General features: G+C 44.7%; 1 protein-coding gene across 1 annotated transcript in view; it reads left to right on the forward strand.

Moving 5' to 3' along the window:
• LOC120066684 (talin-2-like) overlaps nt 1-20355 on the forward strand; it is a 61123-nt gene extending 40768 nt beyond the window's left edge. The window contains exons 40-55 of the mRNA XM_039018129.1: nt 85-186; nt 306-425; nt 2085-2231; nt 10187-10353; nt 10627-10810; nt 11267-11392; nt 12093-12209; nt 12832-13017; nt 13518-13625; nt 13732-13837; nt 15720-15844; nt 17896-18021; nt 18109-18171; nt 18313-18495; nt 18598-18723; nt 19552-20355. Of these exons, the coding sequence (XP_038874057.1) occupies nt 85-186; nt 306-425; nt 2085-2231; nt 10187-10353; nt 10627-10810; nt 11267-11392; nt 12093-12209; nt 12832-13017; nt 13518-13625; nt 13732-13837; nt 15720-15844; nt 17896-18021; nt 18109-18171; nt 18313-18495; nt 18598-18723; nt 19552-19680 (2115 nt within the window). The 3' untranslated portion in view covers nt 19681-20355. The remainder of the gene's footprint in view (nt 1-84; nt 187-305; nt 426-2084; nt 2232-10186; nt 10354-10626; nt 10811-11266; nt 11393-12092; nt 12210-12831; nt 13018-13517; nt 13626-13731; nt 13838-15719; nt 15845-17895; nt 18022-18108; nt 18172-18312; nt 18496-18597; nt 18724-19551) is intronic.
• The last annotated feature ends 627 nt before the right edge of the window (nt 20356-20982 follow it).

Consider the following 20982-nt stretch of genomic DNA (forward strand, 5'->3'; position numbering starts at 1 on the left):
TGGTTGATATTCATATGTGTAGATTATGTACAGTAAGTAGCTAGGTTGAATATATTAAAATGAGTCGTGCTTTTCCCTCTGCAGTTGGATGAGGGCACTACCCCTGAACCAGAAGGATCCTTTGTGGATTACCAGACCACCATGGTGAAATACTCCAAGGCCATCGCCATCACAACTCAGGAGATGGTGAGCACAAACAACTACCCCCTAAATATGCAATGTAGCCTTATAGATGTACCTCTTCATCATTTCTGAAATAACTAAATCACAGTCATGTTATGACCTTGTTTTGACTGTGTCCCCAGATGACTAAGTCAGTGACGTGTCCAGAGGAGCTGGGTGGCCTGGCCTCTCAGGTGACTGTAGACTACAGCCAGTTAGCCCACCAAGGGCGCCTGGCAGCTGCCACCGCAGAACCAGAAGAGGTGAGAGGTCAAGTGGCGCCTGTGGGTGCACTGTCAAAGCAGGATACTGTTAAAATATGGGATCATTAGGGCCTCCCGGGTGGCGCAGTGGTCTAAGGCACTGCCACCAGAGACTCTGGGTTCGAGCCCAGGCTCTGTCGCAGCCGGCCGCGACCAGGAGGCCCATGGGGCGGCGCACAATTGGCCCAGCGTTGTCGGGGTTAGGGAGGGTTTGGCCGGCAGGGATATCCTTGTCTCATCACGCACTAGCGACTCCTGTGGCGTGTCGGGCACAGTGCAAGCTGACCAGGACGCTAGGTGTACGGTGTTTCCTCCAACACATTGGTGCGGCTGGCTTCCGGGTTGGATGCGCGCTGTGTTAAGAAGCAGTGTGGCTTGCTTGGGACGCATGGCTCTCGACCTTCGACTCTCTTGTAGCGATGAGACAAGACAGTAACTACTAACAATTGGATACAACGAAATTGGGGAGAAAAAGGGGGTAAACAAAAAAAAAAGTTAAATATAATTTGTCTGTGGTGCCCCTATGGGCATGCCCAATGGGAGATTCTTAATTGGTTTGCTCAACTCCTCCGTCCTCCTTCCCCTTCCTTGGTCCTCGTCTCCTTTTGAAAAAGGTCAAAGGGAGGGGAGGAAATGTGGAAACAAATGTGCATGTATGAAATGACTCTCCTTCACTCGCATGGCATCGTGCAAATTACGTTTACAGGGGTGGAATCCCAAATTAAATGTGTAAAGTAGTAAAAGGAAATGTAGCTAGACAGTTCATAAATAAAAGGATAAGTAGCTTATTGTTTTTAAATATGTGCATGCTTTTCTTCTACAAGTAAACAACAGCTGATTCAAAGGGGGTGTGGCGGATCTCAAAAATCTTCCACAAAGGCCTCAGGTGATTCTTTTGTGCTTCCCCGGCAGGAGGAGGCTATTGAGGAGACCAGGACTCTCCTTTGTTTGCCTAAAAACAAATTGACACTCTCCTTGACCCCTCAACCACTTACCGGGGTCACAGAGGAGAGAGGATGGAGGAGTCGAGGAGAGGACAGTCTTTTGCCCAAATGAGAATCTCTCTTGTCTTTATACAGCAACTTATCAAAAGAGATTTGATATGCATGAGATTTGCATATGCTTAGAAAATATGCAGAGATGTCACACGGCGGATGGCATTCTTTGTTATGATGCATCTTCCTTGAGGCTGTACTCGATAGTTTGAGATCAAACTCTGGAATATATTTCCAGCTCTCAAACCTCATTCTCTCTGTTGCTGCACCCACATAGCCTCGTCTCTGAGAGGGAGACCGCTATCTATATTATGTGTGAAGAGATAGCCTAATAACCACACACACTTATCAATTCTCTTTACATAACTGGATACTGGAAACCCTTGTTACCATAGCGACATTGTAACCCTCCAAGCCTAAAAGCCTATAGTGATGCTGGTAATGAATTCACACCCACCCATTCATTTCTGTGTCAGGAAATTAAAGGTGTACTACCATCAATCGCTCTCAGGTGCTGGAAATCAGTTTTTACCCAGCAGCCTGATAAGAGGCAGTCAGTCAGTCGAGGACATTATGAGACATAGTCTGCTGTGTGAAGGGAGGCAGGGAGTGAGTGAGATGGCTCTGTAATACTGATGGACTGGCTGTCTGACTGTGCTTGCAGGTGGGCTTCCAGATCAAGACGCGGGTCCAGGAGCTGGGCCATGGATGTATCTACCTGGTTCAGAAGGCTGGCGCCCTGCAAATGAGCCCCACTGACAGCTTCTCCAAGAGGGAGCTCATTGAGTGTGCCCGTGCCGTCACTGAGAAGGTAGGCTGGGAACGGGGCTGATTTAGTGGAATTATTTGCCTGAACCTTGTGGTAAATTGTGCTAACTTTGTAGTCTTTAGGTTTAATTTATTTGCACCAAAGAAAATAAGCGATAAACAACAATACAGATTTAAAAAAAAATATATATATATATACACAGTTGAAGTTTACATACACCTTAGCCAAATATATTTAAACTCAGTTTTTCACAATTCCTGACATTTAATCCTAGTAAAAATGCCCTGTCTTAGGTCAGTTAGGATCACCACTTTATTTTAAGAATGTGAAATGTCAGAATAATAGTAGAGAATGATTTATTTCAGCTTTTATTTCTTTCATCACATTCCCAGTGGGTCAGAAGATTACATACACTCAATTAATATTTGGTAGCATTGCCTTTAAATTGTTTAACTTGGGTCAAACGTTTCCAACAATAAGTTGGGTGAATTTTGGCCCATTCCTCCTGACAGAGCTGGTGTAACTGAGTCAGGTTTGTAGGCCTCCTTGCTCACACGTTTTTTCAGTTCTGCCCAAATATTTTCTATAGGATTGAGGTCAGGGCTTTGTGATGGCCACTCCAATACCTTGACTTTGTTGTCCTGAAGTCATTTTGCTACAACTTTGGAAGTATGCTTGGGGTCATTGTCCATTTGGAAGACCCATTTGCGACCAAGCTTTAACTTCCTGACTGATGTTGCTTCAATATATCCACATAATTTCCCTTCATCATGATGCCATCTATTTTGTGAAGTGCACCAGTCCTTCCTGCAGCAAAACACCCCCACAACATGATGCTCCCACCCCTGTGCCTCATGGTTGGGATGGTGTTCTTCAGCTTGCAAGCATCCCCCTTTTTCCTCCAAACATAATGATGGTCATTATGGCCAAGCAGTTCTTTTTTTGTTTCATCAGACCAGAGGACATTTCTTCAAAAAGTGCGATCTTGGTCCCCATGTGCAGTTGCAAACCGTAGTCTGGCTTTTTATGGTGGTTTTGGAGCAGTGGCTTCTTCCTTGCTGAGCGGCTTTTCAGGTTATTTCGATATAGGACTCGTTTTACTGTGGATATAGATACTTTTGTACCTGTTTCCTCCAGCATCTTCACAAGGTCCTTTGCTGTTGTTCTGGGATTGATTTGCACTTTTCTCACCAAAGTACGTTCGTCTCTAGGAGACAGAATGCGTCTCCTTCCTGAGCGGTATGATGGCTGCGTGGTCCCATGGTGTTTATACTTGCATACTATTGTTTGTACAGATGAATGTGGTACCTTCAGGCATTTGGAAATTGCTCCCAAGGATGAACCAGACTTGTGGAGGTCTAAAAAAATAAATAATAATAAAATATTTAAAAAATCTGAGGTCTTGGCTGATTTCTTTTGATTTTCCCATGATGTCAAGCAAAGATGCACTGAGTTTGAAGGTAGGCTTTGAAATACATCCACAGGTACACCTCCAATTGACTCAAATGATGTCAATTAGCCTGTTAGAAACTTCTTAAGCCGTGACATAATTTTCTGGAATTTTCCAAGCTGTTTAAAGGCACAGTCAACTTAGTGTATGTAAACTTCTGACCCACTGGAATTGTGATACAGTGAATTATATTGTCTGTAAACAATTGTTGGAAAAATTCCTTGTGTCATGCACAAAGTAGATGTCCTAACCGACTTGCCAAAACTATAGTTTGTTAACAAGAAATGTGTGGATTAGTTGAAAAACAAGTTTTAATGACTCCAATCTAAGTGTATGTAAACCTCTGACTTCAACTGTATACATATAAAACGGTGTGCAGGTGTTGTTGGAAGCCCAAGGGCTTGTATAAAAAACCCACCACAAAAAAACGATATACAATACAAAAATAAAAAAGGTTTGTTTAAACAAATGAATTGATCAGCAATCACAAAAAATGTAACAGTATATGTTTTGTTTAGATGTGTGTGTGAGAGTTAGGCTATATGGAGGAGATTACTGACTAGTTTGGTTCATCAGGCTGACCCCTAGTCTTCGCTTGAAGTTATTGAGGGATGATGAGGTTTTAGCAATGTGATGATAAGAATTGTAGAGTATGGTACCTCAGTCAATTCTCTATCAGACACAATGTTAGGTGCGGCAGTGGGGAGGGTGAAGGTTATCACAGTGTCTTATGTTATACAGATGGATTTCAGAATTAACCTGGAAGAATCCATTGAAAGGTAAACTTTCTGGGAGGTATGAGTATTTGTAGATGAAAATGCATAACTGGTGTAAATTAATGAAGAGTTTCTTCAACAGGCCAGGTAATTAGAAGAGGCAAATGTATTTTGTATGATGAGTCATTTGTGTATGTTTCTTTAAAAAAAATGTTTTTACCTTTATTTAACTAGGCAAGTCAGTTAAGAACAAATTCTTATTTACAATGACGGCCAAACCCGGACAATGCTGGGCCAATTGTGCGCTACCCTATGGGACTCCCAATCACAGCCGGATGTGATGCAGCCTGGATTCGAAACAGGAACTGCAGTGACGCCTCTTGCACTGAGATGCACTGCCTTAGACCACTGCACCACTCAGGAGCCTTAGGTAAAAGGCATACAGTATGTACTGGCCCAGACAATATTACAGTAAATGAGATATGGGTAAATTAAGCTATAGTAAATAGTTAGGAAGCAAGCCTGATGTTGTTATCTGAATGCCAAAAAATATATTTCAGTTGGTTTGTTCTGCACCTTGGCTTTTGTTACTGCATTTGAACATTACTAGGTTTCGAGTAAGATTTCTACTTTAAGTGAAAGAGAATGTAATTCCCTTGAATGGTAGTTGCTTACTGTGTTCTGGGTCTGATGCCGGTAGCAGAATTACTAAGGGGTTTTTGTGAAGAAAGAGTCCAGGTGTGAATGTCGTTTTGGTGTCAGGGGAATAGGTGAGAATCGGCTCCAAGGATAATGGATTGTTATAATAGAGCGTTCTCCACTGTGCCTGAAAAACCTTGTCCCCCTGAGCCCTCTGGCTGGGGGAAGAACTGGGGGAGTGAGTAAAGCAGACCTACATTATTAACTGTTATATTTGCTATGTGTTGTATTACGTTAACAACTTGTGCTGTACAGTAGCCGTGAAGATGAATATCAATTCAGTGCTTTAGTTCGTGTTCTCATGGTTACACTTCCTGTACATAGTGAAATTAGGCCAGTTAGTCCTTTCTGTGACCCTACCACTAGCAGAAGATATTGCTGGTTTTCAATGAGTCTGCATTAGAATTTCTCTCCTCCCTCACAGCATGATTTCATTTAAGACTCATTTCAGACATGAATAATTTGTGGCCTCGTGCGTGTGGGGAGCTGAACCTTGAGGTGCCTCATTTGAATGCTTCTCTCATGGCTTTTCGTTTGTGAGGGGCTGCAGAGGTCTGTCTGGATTAGGAAGGATAGAGAGCACTGTGTGATGCAGCGTCCAGAGTCATTAGTTTAATGCATTTGTGCAGCAGTAGGCTCAGGGCTAATACACGGTTCCCCCGCTCTCTCCTGCTGCTAGCTCCCTGCTCAGTCCAGCTCTCTCAGATTGCCTCAGTCAGCCCTCCCATTACCTTGATTCACATCTTGATTTGAATGCAAATGGGAAGCTTTAATCAAATGACGATTTCACCAACACATTATTTGGTGATGGGGGATCATGTACTGTAAGCCTTGGATCCTGAATGGTGGTTGTCATTCACAGATAATATCAGATGATATGCCACAGCTCCTTTATTTTCTCGTAACAACATAATAAGGTCAGAGTGAATGATTTCTTTATGATCATGCTGTGTTTGGATGTTTATTGAGAAAGATCCGGAGATGCTGCTGTTAATTCACACCACTCTCTCACTTCAGTATCTTACCTAGTCATTTTCAGATCAAATTTTTGCTCTTTTTGTAGCTTTGGCAACTATGTGTGTGTTTTTCTATACCTGTTCGCTCGTCTCCCTGTAGGCTTTACAGACGCTTCCCACCACTTGGCTTCAACCCTTCTAATTTAGTGTACCCTTCACGCACAACCCATGTGGAATTCCGGGTCTCTGGCAGCGTTTGAAACTGCCAATCTGTGGTCAAGAACGCCAAGTTCATCTCAGCCTATGCTGAGAGAACACTGCTACTCCAGCAGCTCTTTGTTCATCTGCCTGTTTTCTCTCATAGTCTGAGCGCATCTGATCGTCGCAGTGGTGGCACAGGCCTACTCATTTCTCCTAAGTGGATATTTTCTCTTTTCTCCCTCTCTCACCTGTCCATCTCGTTTCAATTCCATGCTGTCACTGTCACTTGTCCACTCAAGCTTAATATTATTGTCATCTATTGCCCACCAGGTTCCATTGGAGAGTTCCTCAAAGAGCTTGACATCTTGATAAGCTAATTTCCTGACGATGGCTCACCGCTCTTCGTACTTGGCAACTTCAACCTCCCAACGTCTGCCTGCGATGTTCTCACTCTTTCCCAATCCCCTCCAACTCACAAGGCAGGCAATACGCTTGACCTCATCTTTACTAGAGGCTGCTCACCTACTAATCTCACTGCAATCCCCCTCCAGGTCTCTGATCACTACTTTGTTTCCTTTTCTGTCTCCCTATTCTCCAGCCTAACCACTCAGCCCCTACCCAGATGGTCATGCGCCATCGCAATATTCTCTCTCTCCTCTTCTATCCTATCATCTCTCCCTTCTGCTAAATCTATCTCTCTCCTGTCTCCTGATTCTGCCTCTTCGGCCCGACTCCCCTCCCTTTCCGTATCCTATGACTCACACTGTTCCCTTTCCTCCCGGACGGCTCGGCCATCCCCTCCTGCTCCGTGGCGAAATGACTCATTGTGTGCTTACAGAACAGGCCTGCGGGCAGCTGAGCAAAAATGGAGGAAAACTAAACTTCCGAAGAACCTATCATCCTTTCACTCCCTCCTCTCTACCTTCTCTTCCTCTGTATCCACTGCTAAAGCTACTTTCTACCACTCTACATTTCAAGCTTCTTCTTCTAACCCTAGGAAACTCTTTTCCACCTTCTCCTCCCTCCTTAATCCTCCACCCACTCCCTTCTCCCTCTGCGGACGACTTTGTCAACCACTTTGAAAAGAAGGTTGAGGACATCTGCTCCTTATTCATTCAGCCTATTGAGTCCACTGGTCTCACTCACACAGAACTACCCTATGCCTTGACCTCTTTCTGCTCTCTCTAAATTACATCCTGCGACTAGTGAGATCTGGCCACCCGACAACCTGCCCACTTGACCCCATCCCCTCCTCCCTTCTCCAGACCATCTCTGGAGACCTTTTCCCATTCCTTACTTCCCTCATCAACTCATCACTGACCACTGGCTGTGTCCCCTCTGACTTCAAAATAGCCCAAGTCGCGGTTCTAGGTCCTCTCCTCTTCTCTCTATACACCAAGTCACCCGGGATCTGTCATATCCTCACATGGTCTCTCCTATCATTGCTATGCAGATGACACTCAACTACTCCCCCCCCCTTTCTGACATCGAGGTGACGACAAGCATCTCTGCGTGCTTGGCAGATACAGTTGAAGTTGGAAGTTTACATACACTTAGGTTGGAGTCATTAAAAGTTGTTTTTCAACCACTCTACAAATTTCTTGTTAACAAACTATAGCTTTGGCAAGTCGGTTAGGACATCTACTTTGTGCATGACACAAGTAATTTTTCCAACAATTGTTTACAGACAGATTATTTCACTTATAATTCACTATCACAATTCCAGTGGGTCAGAAGTTTACATACACTAAGTTGACTGTGCCTTTAAACAGCTTAGAAAATTCCAGAAAATGATCTTAGAATATGAGTTTAGAAGATTCTGATAGGCTAATTAACATAATTTGAGTCAATTGGAGGTGTACCTGTGGATGTATTTCAAGGCCTACCTTCAAACTCAGTGCCTCTTTGCTTGACATCATGGAAAAATCAAAAGAAACCAGCCAAGACCTGAGAAAATAAATTTCAGACCTTCACAAGTCTGGTCCATCCTTGGGAGCAATTTCCAAACGCCTGAAGGTACCACGTTCATTTGTACAAACAATAGTACACAAGTATAAACACCATGGGACCACACAGCCGTCATACCGCTCAAGAAAGAGACGTGTTCTGTCTGCAAGAGATGAACGTAATTTGGTGCAAAAAGTGCAAATCAATCCCAGAACAACAGCAAAGGACCTTGTGAAGATGCTGGAGGAAACCGGTACAAAAGTATCTATATCCACAGTAAAACAAATCCTATATCGACATAACCTGAAAGGCTGCTCAGCAAGGAAGAAGCCACTGCTCCAAAACCGCCATAAAAAGCCAGACTACGGTTTGCAACTGCACATGGGGACAAGGATCATACTTTTTGGAGAAATGTCCTCTGATCTGATGAAACAAAAATAGAACTGTTTGGCCATAATAACCGTCGTTATGTTTGGAGGAAAAAGGGGGATGCTTTCAAGCCGAAGAACACCATCCCAACCGTCAAGCACAGGGGTGGCAGCATCATGTTGTGGGGGTGCTTTGCTGCAGGAGGGGCTGGTGCACTTCACAAAATAGATGGCATCATGAGAAAGGAAAATGATGTGGATATATTGAAGCAACATCTCAAGACATCAGTCAGGAAGTTAAAGCATAGTGGCAAATGGGTCTTCCAAATGGACAATGACCCCAAGCATACTTCCAAAGTTGTGGCAAAATGGCTTAAGGACAACAAAGTCAAGGTATTGGAGTGGCCATCACAAAGCCCTGACCTCAATCCTATAGAAAATGTGTGGGCAGAACTGAAAAAACATGTGCAAGCAAGGAGGCCTGCAAGCCTGACTCAGTTACACCAGCTGTCAGGAGGAATGGGCCAAAATTCACCCAATTTTTTGTGGGAAGCTTGTGGAAGGCTACCCAAAATGTTTGACCCAAGGTAAACAATTTAAAGGCACAAATACTAATTGAGTGTATGTAAACTTCTGACCCACTGGGAATGTGATGAAAGAAAAAAAGCTGAAATAAATCATTCTCTCTACTATTATTCTGACATTTCACATTCTTAAAATAGTGGTGATCCTAACTGACCTAAGACAGGGAATTTTTACTAGGATTAAATGTCAGGAATTGTGAAAAACTGAGTTCAAATGTATTTGACTAAGGTTTATGTAAACTTCCGACTTCAACTGTATCTCAACTTGGATGTCGGCCAACCAACCCTAGCTCAACCTTGACAAGACAGAGCTGCTCTTCCTCCCGGGGAATGCCTGCCCGCTCAAAGACCTCTCCATCATGGTTGACAATTTCAGTGTCGTCCTCCCAGAGTGCAAAGAACCTAGGCGTGACCCTGAACAACACCCTGTCGTTCTCTGCAAACATCAAAGCAGTGTCTCGCTTCTGCAGGTTCATGATCTACAACATCCGTGGAGTACAACCCTACCTCACACAAGTCCTAATCCAGGCACTTGTCCTCTCATCTGGACTACTGCAACTCGCTGTTGGCTGGGCTCCCCGCTTGTGCCATCAAACCCCTGCAACTTATCCAGAACGCTGCAGCCCGCCTGGTTTTCAACCTTCCCAAGTTCTCCCATATCACCCGGCTCCTCTGAACCCTCCACTGACTTCCAGTCGAAGCTTACATCAAGCACAAGACCATGGTGCTTACCTACGGAACAGCAAGAGGAACTGCCCCTCCCTACTTCAGGCTATGCTCAAACCCTACACCCAACCTGAGTACTCTGTTCTGCCACCTCTGGTCTTTTGGCCCTCCCACCCCTACAGGAGGACAGCAAAGTCCCTGCCCATCTTCCGAAAACATCTGATACCATACCTCTTCAAACAGTATCTTAAATAATCCTCCTCACCTCGACCTTCCCCCCCAAACCCTCCCCTCCCTTTCTAGTTCTGACTCTACTGCCGCTACTTTGAGGAAAAATTGTCTTTCTAAATGACTAAAAAGTAATCGTGTGTATGTTGCTTCCCATGTATGTCTGTTTGTCTGTCATGCAGGTTGCCATGGTGCTGTCTGCACTGCAGGCAGGTAACAAAGGTACTCAGGCCTGCATCACAGCAGCTAGTGCTGTCTCTGGCATCATCGCGGACCTCGACACCACCATCATGTTCGCCTCGGCCGGAACACTCAACCCCGAGAATGAAGAGACCTTCGCTGACCACAGGTGAGACTAGAGCAGGTCACAGTAATGAGGTGAACACTATTCTGTTGAGGAGATTACCTTGGACCAAACTCATTATGTCCACAGAAACCACAAGTCAAGTAGAGGTGAATGAAGGAATGGATGGACTTTGACCTCATACAAGATGTCTTTCTTTTAAGGAAAGGGACTGTCTCTTCCCATGAACTGCATGTGTATGACTATAGAATGTTCAATTCAATAAATCTTTATTTATACCAATAGGTGTTTGACAAGCTGTTGTGTGGTGTCCCTCAGGGAGAGCATTCTGAAGACAGCCAAGGCTCTGGTGGAGGACACTAAGCTGTTGGTGTCTGGGGCAGCGTCCAGTCAGGACAGACTGGCCCAGGCTGCCCAGTCCTCAGTCAAGACCATCACCATGCTCACTGACGTGGTCAAACTTGGAGCCACCAGCATGGGCTCTGACGACCCAGAGACTCAGGTAATACACTGACCACACCCTGTTGGATTGAAATGACAACACATAAATGTAACGCTACAACAATCTTTCATTCTAAATTCATAAATCTGTCGTATTAAATCTGATAAATCTGTCGTATTTCTATATGTCTACATATTTATATTACATACCTCTAAGTAGTCCAATAGCGATTTAACATGTGTGCCCATGTATTCTATAAAGGTCATCCTGATAGACTTGTACTGTTCTGTTAGTCTGTTGTCATTCTGTCTAGCCATTCTGTAATCAGGCCTTTTGACACACAAATTTCTTCCCTGTGTATCTCTCCCCTCCATTCTATCAGAAGTAGCATAACTCCAGGTAGAAGTGATAAGGCCAGGCTCTGTTAAATGCTTTACCTCAGGTAGGCCTGATAAACCTATACTCTGTCCATTGTGTTGTATTAATATGGTCTCTCTCTCCCCTCCCTCCCCTAAGGTGGTCCTCATTAATGCGGTGAGAGACGTGGCCAAGGCTCTAGCTGAGCTCATCAGCGCCACCAAGTGTGCTTCAGGCAAGCCAGCTGACGACCCATCCATGTATCAGCTGAAGAGTGCTGCCAAGGTACTGTAAGACATACACTGCTCTAACATAGAGAATATCACACGGAATGTTACACACTTTGGAGTGTCTATTTGTCTATTCAGCCACCCTTGTTTTACAGAAATGAAGCTTCAGTATAAGGAGATGCAGATAATATCTATACAAGATGCTGTCTCTGTGTCATGGCAGTATGTTCTACAAGAAACACAAATGGTGCTATTTCCAGAAGGATATGACAGTTCCCTTATCACTGTGTGTGTGTGTGTGTGTGTGTGTGTGTGTGTGTGTGTGTGTGTGTGTGTGTGTGTGTGTGTGTGTGTGTGTGTGTGTGTGTGTGTGTGTGTGTGTGTGTGTGTGTGTGTGTGTGTGTGTACCAGTATCACCGAGATGGTTATCAGGGTGTGTGTGTGACTCATGCTTGTCACAGGGGGTGTGTACTCTGAACAATCTGTGACTAGGACTAGAGGCTCCTTATGTCCCACACTCTGTGGAGAGAGAGCCACTGACTAGGGCTTTAACTGAAGCCCAACCAAACTTTGCTTCAAGGTTTTTTCCTCCTGGTCTGAAATGTGTATATTATTGTCCTTCTTTACTGTTGGCGGGCTGTCTACTGAGACCCCATTCTGGTCTCTGGTGCTAGGGGGAGACAACTCTACCTTCTGGCCTGACTCTCTGTGTTCAGTAAGTGTCATCCTCACATCTCTCTCTTTATATCTGACAGGTGATGGTTACCAACGTGACATCCCTGCTGAAGACTGTGAAGGCTGTGGAGGATGAGGCTACTCGCGGGACGAGGGCACTGGAGGCCACCATTGAGTGCATCAAACAGGAGTTGACAGTAAGATGCCCTGAAAGTCTCCCCTTGCCACTCTGTACTAGTGGTATATCATAGAGGAGACACAGGCTGCCAGGCTGGTTAAAGACAGGGTGGTGTGCCGGTGTACTGAATGCTGTACCTAAGTGTTTTTACTCAACCTTAAACTCTCTGATATCTAGTCCACCTTTGCCCCTCCTCCACAAAGCCCTGCAGTCTTCTCATTGCTCTTATCAGGGATTGTGTTGCAGACACAGGGGAAAAGAGAGCCAGAAATGTTAATCAGCTTGTTTTTCTAGTGATTTACTGCTAATCCTTATCAGTGTACCCTCAGGACCACAACAGGCGTTACCTAGGCTGCAGCGACGAAATCCAAATCAAACACAGCCCACTTAGCTCATAATTACAGTGGCATCAATAACACTAGGACATTTGTCCACCTCACTTGTTTTCTTTAACAGTGGTCGTGAGCCCGGGCTGACTGTTGACAGTTCATGACTAACAATGATAAAGGCCAGGAGCATTTTCTGGTCAGGTCATATGGTCAAAAAAACTCCTGTCTGTAGTAATGATGCACCAACCTGTGAATGAAAGTAGGTCAACCAAAGTGGCTGTAGTCACAGTGACTCATGCTGTGTGTGCACAGGTGTTCCAGTCCAAGGATGTCCCCGAAAAGTTGACCACACCGGAAGAGTTCATCCGCATGACAAAGGGCATCACCACGGCAACGGCCAAGGCTGTGGCAGCAGGAAACTCTGCCCAGCAGGAGCACGTCATCGCCACGGCCAACCTGAGCCGCAAAGCCATATCTGATATGCTGACCACCTGCAAGGTGATAATCCACCCCAGCTTTGCCAACTCCGGCCTCACATCCTCTCACTGACACCACATCACTCCCATACTGCCGCTTTGCCAGGGAAAACATGAAAGCAGGGCAGCAGGGGCTGGTTTAAATGGCTGGTGTGACTCACACTGTTCAATGTCACTCAGTCTGGAATGTTAGTCATGAAGACCTTCAGGCGCATCACAAAAGTGGGCTTACAGCAGTGAACTGACCGGGGAAAATAGGAGGAAAAGGCTTATGGCGATCTTAACTAAATGACTTTTGCTGCCCCACCTATCACTGCTGTAGCAATGCAGTAGCGATATTAAGGCTGTAGTTCTATACAGGAGAGCCTAGTGGTCTTCAGCATACCTTTTAGACACCTTTTATATTACTTTGACTTGATAGTCAATATCATTAGGCAGAGAACCTTATTTTCTGCAAATAATATATAAACATCCACTCCATTGTATGTTTTTATGTTGTTGTGTTGTCTTGCTCCCCTCTAGCAAGCGGCCTGTCATCCAGAGGTGAGTGAGGAGGTGAGGAATAAGGCCCTGCGCTACGGGTCAGAGTGCACCACTGGATACATCAACCTGCTGGAGCAAGTATTGCTGGTGAGATGGAGAATACAGTACATCACACAGACAACACCTACCTTCTGTTAGCTTGGCCTGATAACATGTGGCTCCATGATTGTTGTGTGCGTGTCTGTCTGTCCAGGTGCTCCAGAAGCCCACAGCGGACCAGAGGCAGCAGCTGGCGGTACACTCCAAGTGCGTGGCGGGGTGTGTGACAGAGCTCATCCAGACGGCTGAGGCCATGAAGGGTGAGGCTGCCACACACACATTCACCTAGAGAAGCATAGTTAGACCAGACTACAGCATATTGCAGAGACCCAGTATATCATTCTGACAATTTATTCAAACAGTAGCACACAATGTAAATTAGTTTAGGGATGTTTTCTTCCCAGGGCGTATAATGGCTTTGTGTGAGTAGAATATTCACAATAATGAAAATACCAAAACCACCCCATTTATCCACAGGTTATGTAGACAGATAATATAGAAAATTTGCTGTAAAGTGGGCCTAACATCCTGAGTCATTGCAATGTAAATTGTCAACATATTAGTTCAGTAGATTGGCTATCACATGTATGTATACCAGGAATGTGTCCTCCAGAAGCCCTGCTGCCTGCCGTCCATATCTCTGACAGGACTAATATATTGTGTTTGAGTGAGAATTGGATCCCACCGTACAGCCAACGACCCACTGGGGCTATCCATTTCACATGTCTAATGCCTCTTGTTTTCCCTCTCTCTTTCATGCCTCAGATGGAGGTAAGGGAGAGATGGGGGTGTTTGGTTCCTGCCGATCACCGTTCACTCAGGCATATAGGGGAGCTAAAGGGGAGGGGGATTGGAGGGAGGGGTACTGAATAGATTTCCCCAGGGTTCAACATAATCTGGAAAAACATCATTCCATCTGCTTTTCCAAGCTGTTCCCAAACAGTCCCGTTTTATGGCCACTTTAAAACCTATAAAGAGTGACAATGATCCATCGAAAGTACACTTCTTTAAACTCTTATTTAACCTTATTTAACATTGAGGCATTATAATCACTATCAATTGATCAATCAAATGTATTTATAAAGCGCTTTTTACATCAGCAGTTGTCACAAAGTGCTTATACAGAAACCCAACTTAAAACCCCAAAGAGCACGCAATGCAGATGTAGAAGCACAGTGTCTAGGAAAAACGGATCTCCCGGGTGGCGCAGTGGTCTAGGGCACTGCATCGCAGTGCTAGCTGCGCCACCAGAGTCTCTGGGTTCGCGCCCAGGCTCTGTCGCAGCCGGCCACAACCAGGAGGTCCGTGGGGCGACGTACAATTGGCATAGCGTCGTCCGGGTTAGGGAGGGTTTGGCCGGTAGGGATATCCTTGTCTCAGTATGTAAAATGTAATAAAATGTATGCACTCTACTGTAAGTCGCTCTGGATAAGAGCGTCTGCTAAATGACTAAAATGTAAATGTAAATGTAAAAACTCCCTAGAAAGGCATGAACCTACAGTAGGATGAATCCTAGTGAGGAACAAGGCTCTGAGAGGTGGCCAGTCTTCTTCTGGCTGTGCCGGGTGGAGATTATAAGAGTACATGGCCTTTAAGGTCGTATCATTCTTCAAGATGTTCAAACATTCATAGATGACCAGCAGGGTCAAATAATAATCACAGTGCTTATAGAGGGTGCAACAGGTCACCACCACAGGAGTAAATATCAGTTGGCCTTTCATAGCCGAGCATTCAGAGGTCAAGACAGTAGGTTCGGGAGGGGCAGACAGACCCTAGCCCCCCGGCACATACCTAGACTATTACAGCATAGATACTGGAGACTAAGATGAGGGGTCAGGGGACACTGTTGCCCAGTCTATCGACAGAACTCGGCAGAGTGGAAAACTTGCATGGTAGATCTGCTTGACATTGTATGTTCAGAGGTATAATTCTTGTTATCATTGCATGTGTGGAGTTGTGTTTGTGTGTTCTAAATTGGCTGGTTGGTGGCATTTTTATAGAAAGGGCATAAGTGAAGTGGCATTGTCTGAACTGGTGAACTGCCTTGGTGGTGTATGCTTTATTTTATATTTGTGTCTGTGTTAAGAGTTGTAGGATTAGTATAATGTGTTGGGATTATTACCTCTCGGTGGTGTGGTTTAGGGTCAGAATGGGTGGACCCTGAGGACCCCACTGTCATCGCTGAGACTGAGCTGCTGGGAGCGGCAGCCTCCATCGAAGCCGCAGCCAAGAAACTGGAGCAGTTGAAACCCAGAGCCAAGCCCAAGGTAGGCCTGCCAGTCCCCTTCTCAACCACCTCCAACCCCTCCCTCCACACCTCCCAGAACAGACCTCCACCACAGAACACACCTGTCTACTAACCTATCTACTCACTCATCAGGAACGCTACCTGGGCCAAAGATAACAGAAGTTCACATTGACTTTGAAGTACAGTAATCTGTTAGTCTCAGAGCTGTTTTAGAGGTTGTGATATGTTGGCAGGGAATAGGAGTATTGTGTGAACTGTAGCCTACCTCTAAAACGATGCTGACTCAAGACAGCCTACTTGTGTGTTCTGTGAGCTCGCAAAATGTTGATATATTTACACCTGTTAGAAGGTTTTGTTTGGGGAGCAATCTGGTGTTTTTAGAGAGAATCTGTAGAGCCGTGTTGCCAGGAGACAATTACATTACTGAGACCTGAAGCTTATGTTGGAATGAGTTCATTTGTGATGATCTGTCTGAAGCCTATTGAAGGAAAGGTCATCCTCCTTGTTGAACCCATTTCATTTGTTTTATTGCAGCATTCTTTTATTTTTACACTAAAATGAGAGGGGCCTTTCTCAGTCCAAGGTATTCATCCACTTCATGGAGTGATATTGAACAAACCAACGTAACTTCTCTGAGCGCACGCCAGTGTACAGGTACAGCTGTAGATTGGACCTCAGATCCTCCCAATACTCTTCCTTCTCTCCCTGTAGTGCTCTTCGGTCTACTTGTTTTGTTTCTTTGGTTGATCAGATCTGGTCCCTCTCTCCAGCTCTCTGGTGCACAACTAAACATGGCTGGAGAACCTCCTGTTTTCATTAGAAACTTCCTGATGGCCTTCCGGTTCAGGTTTCAGCAGGGCCCAGTGTTTATAAGATGGAGGTGTAGGGTGGTTGGCTTCTTTAGGATGGCAGTATCTGTCTGCCCTCTAGTGATCTGTTAAAAATGGTGCATACTTTCTGCTTCCACAAGGCAGAGAGGTGGGGCAAAGATTTTGAGATCTTTTTTTCCAATGAAAAATGAGTGAAACAATGAAACAATCATTCTTACCAGCTACAGTATACTATGTGTACTACTATATCATGCAAGGTGTAGATTTACTTAGACCTCAAAATATCAAGCCCACAGTACACCGTGTGAAAGGGACACCGTATAAAACATCTAAACCATGATGAGGTACTGTCTTACTGATTATCTACAACCCCTGCTGTTCACCTTCTGCTCCCTCCTTTCATCCTTCCCTCTCTGTGCCCCTTCTCCCCTCCCCAGCATGCTTCACTCTCCCTCCATTCTCTTGAGTTGTAGACCTGGAAGCCTTCTCTGCAGGCCTCTGTCTGATATGTTTGATATATTAGGTTGTTATTCAGTCCAACTATATATCAAACATATTCCTACAGTGTCCCGCCCTGTCTCCAGCCACGTGTCCCTTGTGTGTTGGTTCTGCTGGCATGATCAATGGTCACTGACTGGTGTAGTCTACTGAGACAGGAATGACATTATTTGTAATTCATTATCCTTTTAGAATGGGTGTTTCTCTACTGTATGAATCTTGCGAAATGTTTGGTTTGGATTTTCCAACAGCAAACAGTATTTGAAGATCTGTTGGAAGGATTCCCCATTATGAAATGTGTTGGTGGATGTGATTGGCCAGTTACTCAACATAGCACCATAAAACAACCAATGGAGTTTGTCTTATTGCCACAAGATGTCGCCCTAAGTGCATTTCCATTGTTAAATGTGTGGTTTTGCCATAGAGATAGATAGAGAACTCATAGTTGTATCTGTGGCATTATAGTGTCTGTGACAGCATGGGCATTTCCATTCTGAAATAGTCAATTTTCTTCTTTACTATTGGCTGATCCCTCCTGATGACCTGGTCTGGCCCAGACCTAGTTCACTGATTTAATCTGGTATTGTGATCAGGGTCACCAGGAGGGATCAACCAATGAAGTTGGAAGTCCCACCGAGTTGACTACATTAAAATGGTGGAAGCCCTCAAGGGCGCTGCCCATACTAACACATCCTTTTGGCCACTAGAGGCCACTATCATTCTCTATGGGTTTTGCTTTCAGCAAGCAGATGAGACGCTGGACTTTGAGGAGCAGATCCTGGAGGCAGCTAAATCCATCGCTGCCGCCACCAGTGCGCTGGTGAAGTCTGCTTCTGCAGCCCAGAGAGAGTTGGTGGCACAGGGCAAGGTCAGCTACAACTGTTTTAGAATAATCAGTGTCTGAATGTAACCTCAGCAAAAAACAGTACTGTATTTCTCTCACTCTACTCTCCAGGTAGGATCCATTCTTGCCAATGCTGTGGATGATGGCCAGTGGTCTCAGGGTCTCGTATCTGCTGTGAGTTCCCATCATTGTTTCTTTTTTATGTAGTATTATGACAGAACTTTACTGTGAAACTGTGCATGGGGAATCAGCCTCATATCTACTGAGTTGTCTGTCTGAGGCAGTACCCTGATGTATGGTTGCTGTTCCCTGTAGGCTCGGATGGTGGCGGCAGCTACCAGTAACCTGTGTGAGGCGGCCAATGCCTCTGTGCAGGGCCACGCCAGTGAGGAGAAGCTCATCTCTTCAGCCAAGCAGGTGGCAGCCTCGACAGCTCAGCTCCTAGTGGCCTGTAAGGTCAAAGCTCAACCGGACTCCGAGGCCATGAGGAGACTGCAGGTATAACCCTACTAAACACAACCCACTGGGTTCCACTGCTGTCTCTCTGACTTCACCTCTACACACTATGATGGCATTAACCAAGGGCTTTGTCTCCATAAGGCTGCTGGGAACGCGGTCAAGCGGGCATCAGACAACCTGGTGAAGGCGGCTCAGAAAGCTGCCTTTGATAAAGCTGATGACCACAGTGTGGTGGTCAAGACCAAGTTCGTGGGTGGCATTGCTCAGGTGAGATTTCAGAGTTTAGATTCAAAATGTTACTTTGTGCATTTTCCACCTCTACCTCCTCAACTGTTCCCAGCTTTAACGTTGCTTTCACATCCAAACATTTTCCTCTCTAACGGTTCTGAAATTGAGGTAGGCCACTACAGTATGACTGAATCACACATCGGCTGCATTTAAAATCTGTGGTTGAGCAGGCATCCGCAGCTCCCTCAAGATCAAGTCACGAAGAGTTCTTCTGCCCCAGCAGACTACTTATCCACTCCCTTTTCATCCATGGTCAAATGTAGAGTAATTGAAGAGTGGACGTCTACCCCATAGCCTGTGGTGTGTTTGTGTGTAACACTGAAGTGTGTGTGTGTGTAACACTGACGTGTGTGTGTGGGTGTGCATAACACTGGCTCCTAGCCAGCACCCCTCCAGAGACACTCTCCCAAAGCGGGTCTCTCTCAAGTGGGCCAGTCATAACCCACCCACTGCCATCTCCCAAATCCACAAGAGCTATTTGCTTAAGAAAATAAATAGATACTTACTCCATACTTACATTTAAGACGTTTCACTAGTTACCACAGAAGAGTTATGTTAATTATAGGTTTTCCATAACCCGCTATAAAGAAACCTACTGAGAAATCTGGGAAATTAGCTGTATTCCAAATGTTTTGAAGAAAATATTATTTCCTTTGTATTTGTAAAACTCTTATCAAGTCCATGTACACTAAAGGGACTGGAGGAAATGTTTTGATGATATTATAACCTGTAAGGACGGAGTGTTACAGGACAGATTGGAGGTGAGCAGCCTGAAGCATATACTTGACCATTTCCTTCTCCCCTCAGATCATTGCAGCCCAGGAGGAGATGCTGAGAAAGGAGAGAGAGCTGGAGGAGGCCAGGAAGAAGCTAGCTCAGATCAGACAGCAGCAGTACAAGTTCCTGCCCACTGAGCTGAGGGAGGATCAGAGCTGATTGGTCAAGAGTAAAGTAGATGGACATCTGATTGGAACCTGTTGTTACACAGAGATGTAGCTTACTCCAGCGATTCGCTGTTTCTCTCTCAAACGGGTAGAGTGTATAACGTATTTGGGCCAGGACTGTTTCATGAGTGGAACTAGTGTGTGTGTGTGCGTTTCACAGAGGATGATATTGACATTATGACATAAGGACCAGCTGGCTACAGCTGTGCTGTATTAGCAGGGTTAGGACCTGCAATCTAAAAATTGAGACAGATGCCCTTATTGATTTTATGGTAGGATACATCAATAAGGACATCACAGTTAAATGAACATTACTGGATCCAATAATGGTAAATACTATTAATACTTTTCATGGATACATCTCTAAATCAGTTGAATGTAGTTTAAAACCTGTAAAAGCTAATAAAAAGGGGTAGCTCCCTCTCCAACTGGCACAGCTGACACAGGGATCCATAGCTTCAGTTCCTCACACAACATCTTAGTGTTGATCTACTGTAGGTATTGCAGTACTCTGATGCATCATTTGAATCATTAGCCTGCATGCACCATTATAACTTGACAGGTCTGGTATCTTAATTTGATCACTCTGTTGCAGAGCATTTTCCTACACAGTAAGAAATGCAAATTGTAGTGCATTCAAGGTTTAAAAAGGCTTCTAAATGTTGTAATTTCCACTTAAAATGTCAGACTTGATTTGCCCTAATGAATAATGTATCAACCCCTACAAAAATGCCTTTTAATTATAATCCACATAATAATTAAAATGTCCTGCTGCTACAGGATTATTTTCCTGCTGTGAGAAGCAGGGTCAAATTAAGATATGTACATATCAATAAAGCCACTAACCAATAGTTTAGTTTAGGATTGTACATTTGTAATATGTTAGTATATGAATGTGATCTTTGGAAATGCTGTTGAATAATTAAATGTTTTGATTTTATGTACTATATTTAATGTAATAGAACTTCAGCTTCACACCAAATTCGTAGTGTCAGTGAGTGGGTTTGAGTGGATAGTAAAGCCAACAGCAGACACAAGTTCATCTCTTACAGCATCGTAATACCTTTTAAAGTAATACTTCTCTAAGTAATAATTATCCCTGGTGTGTCAATAGGGAGATCCCTGCCTCGGCTCCCATGTTTGGACATTCGGCTGTCACTCATATTTCAGGAGCAGGGAGCAGTCACGGCAGAGGATTGTTAATGGGTTAAATCTCGAAGTCTATGTGCAATCTTTTTGCCAGACTGGTATTCTCTCCCCCAAGCCCTCTCACACTCTTTTTGGTTTTCCTGCT

The sequence above is a fragment of the Salvelinus namaycush genome, chromosome 21, assembly GCF_016432855.1.
Source record: "Salvelinus namaycush isolate Seneca chromosome 21, SaNama_1.0, whole genome shotgun sequence".
Lineage (NCBI taxonomy): Eukaryota > Metazoa > Chordata > Actinopteri > Salmoniformes > Salmonidae > Salvelinus > Salvelinus namaycush.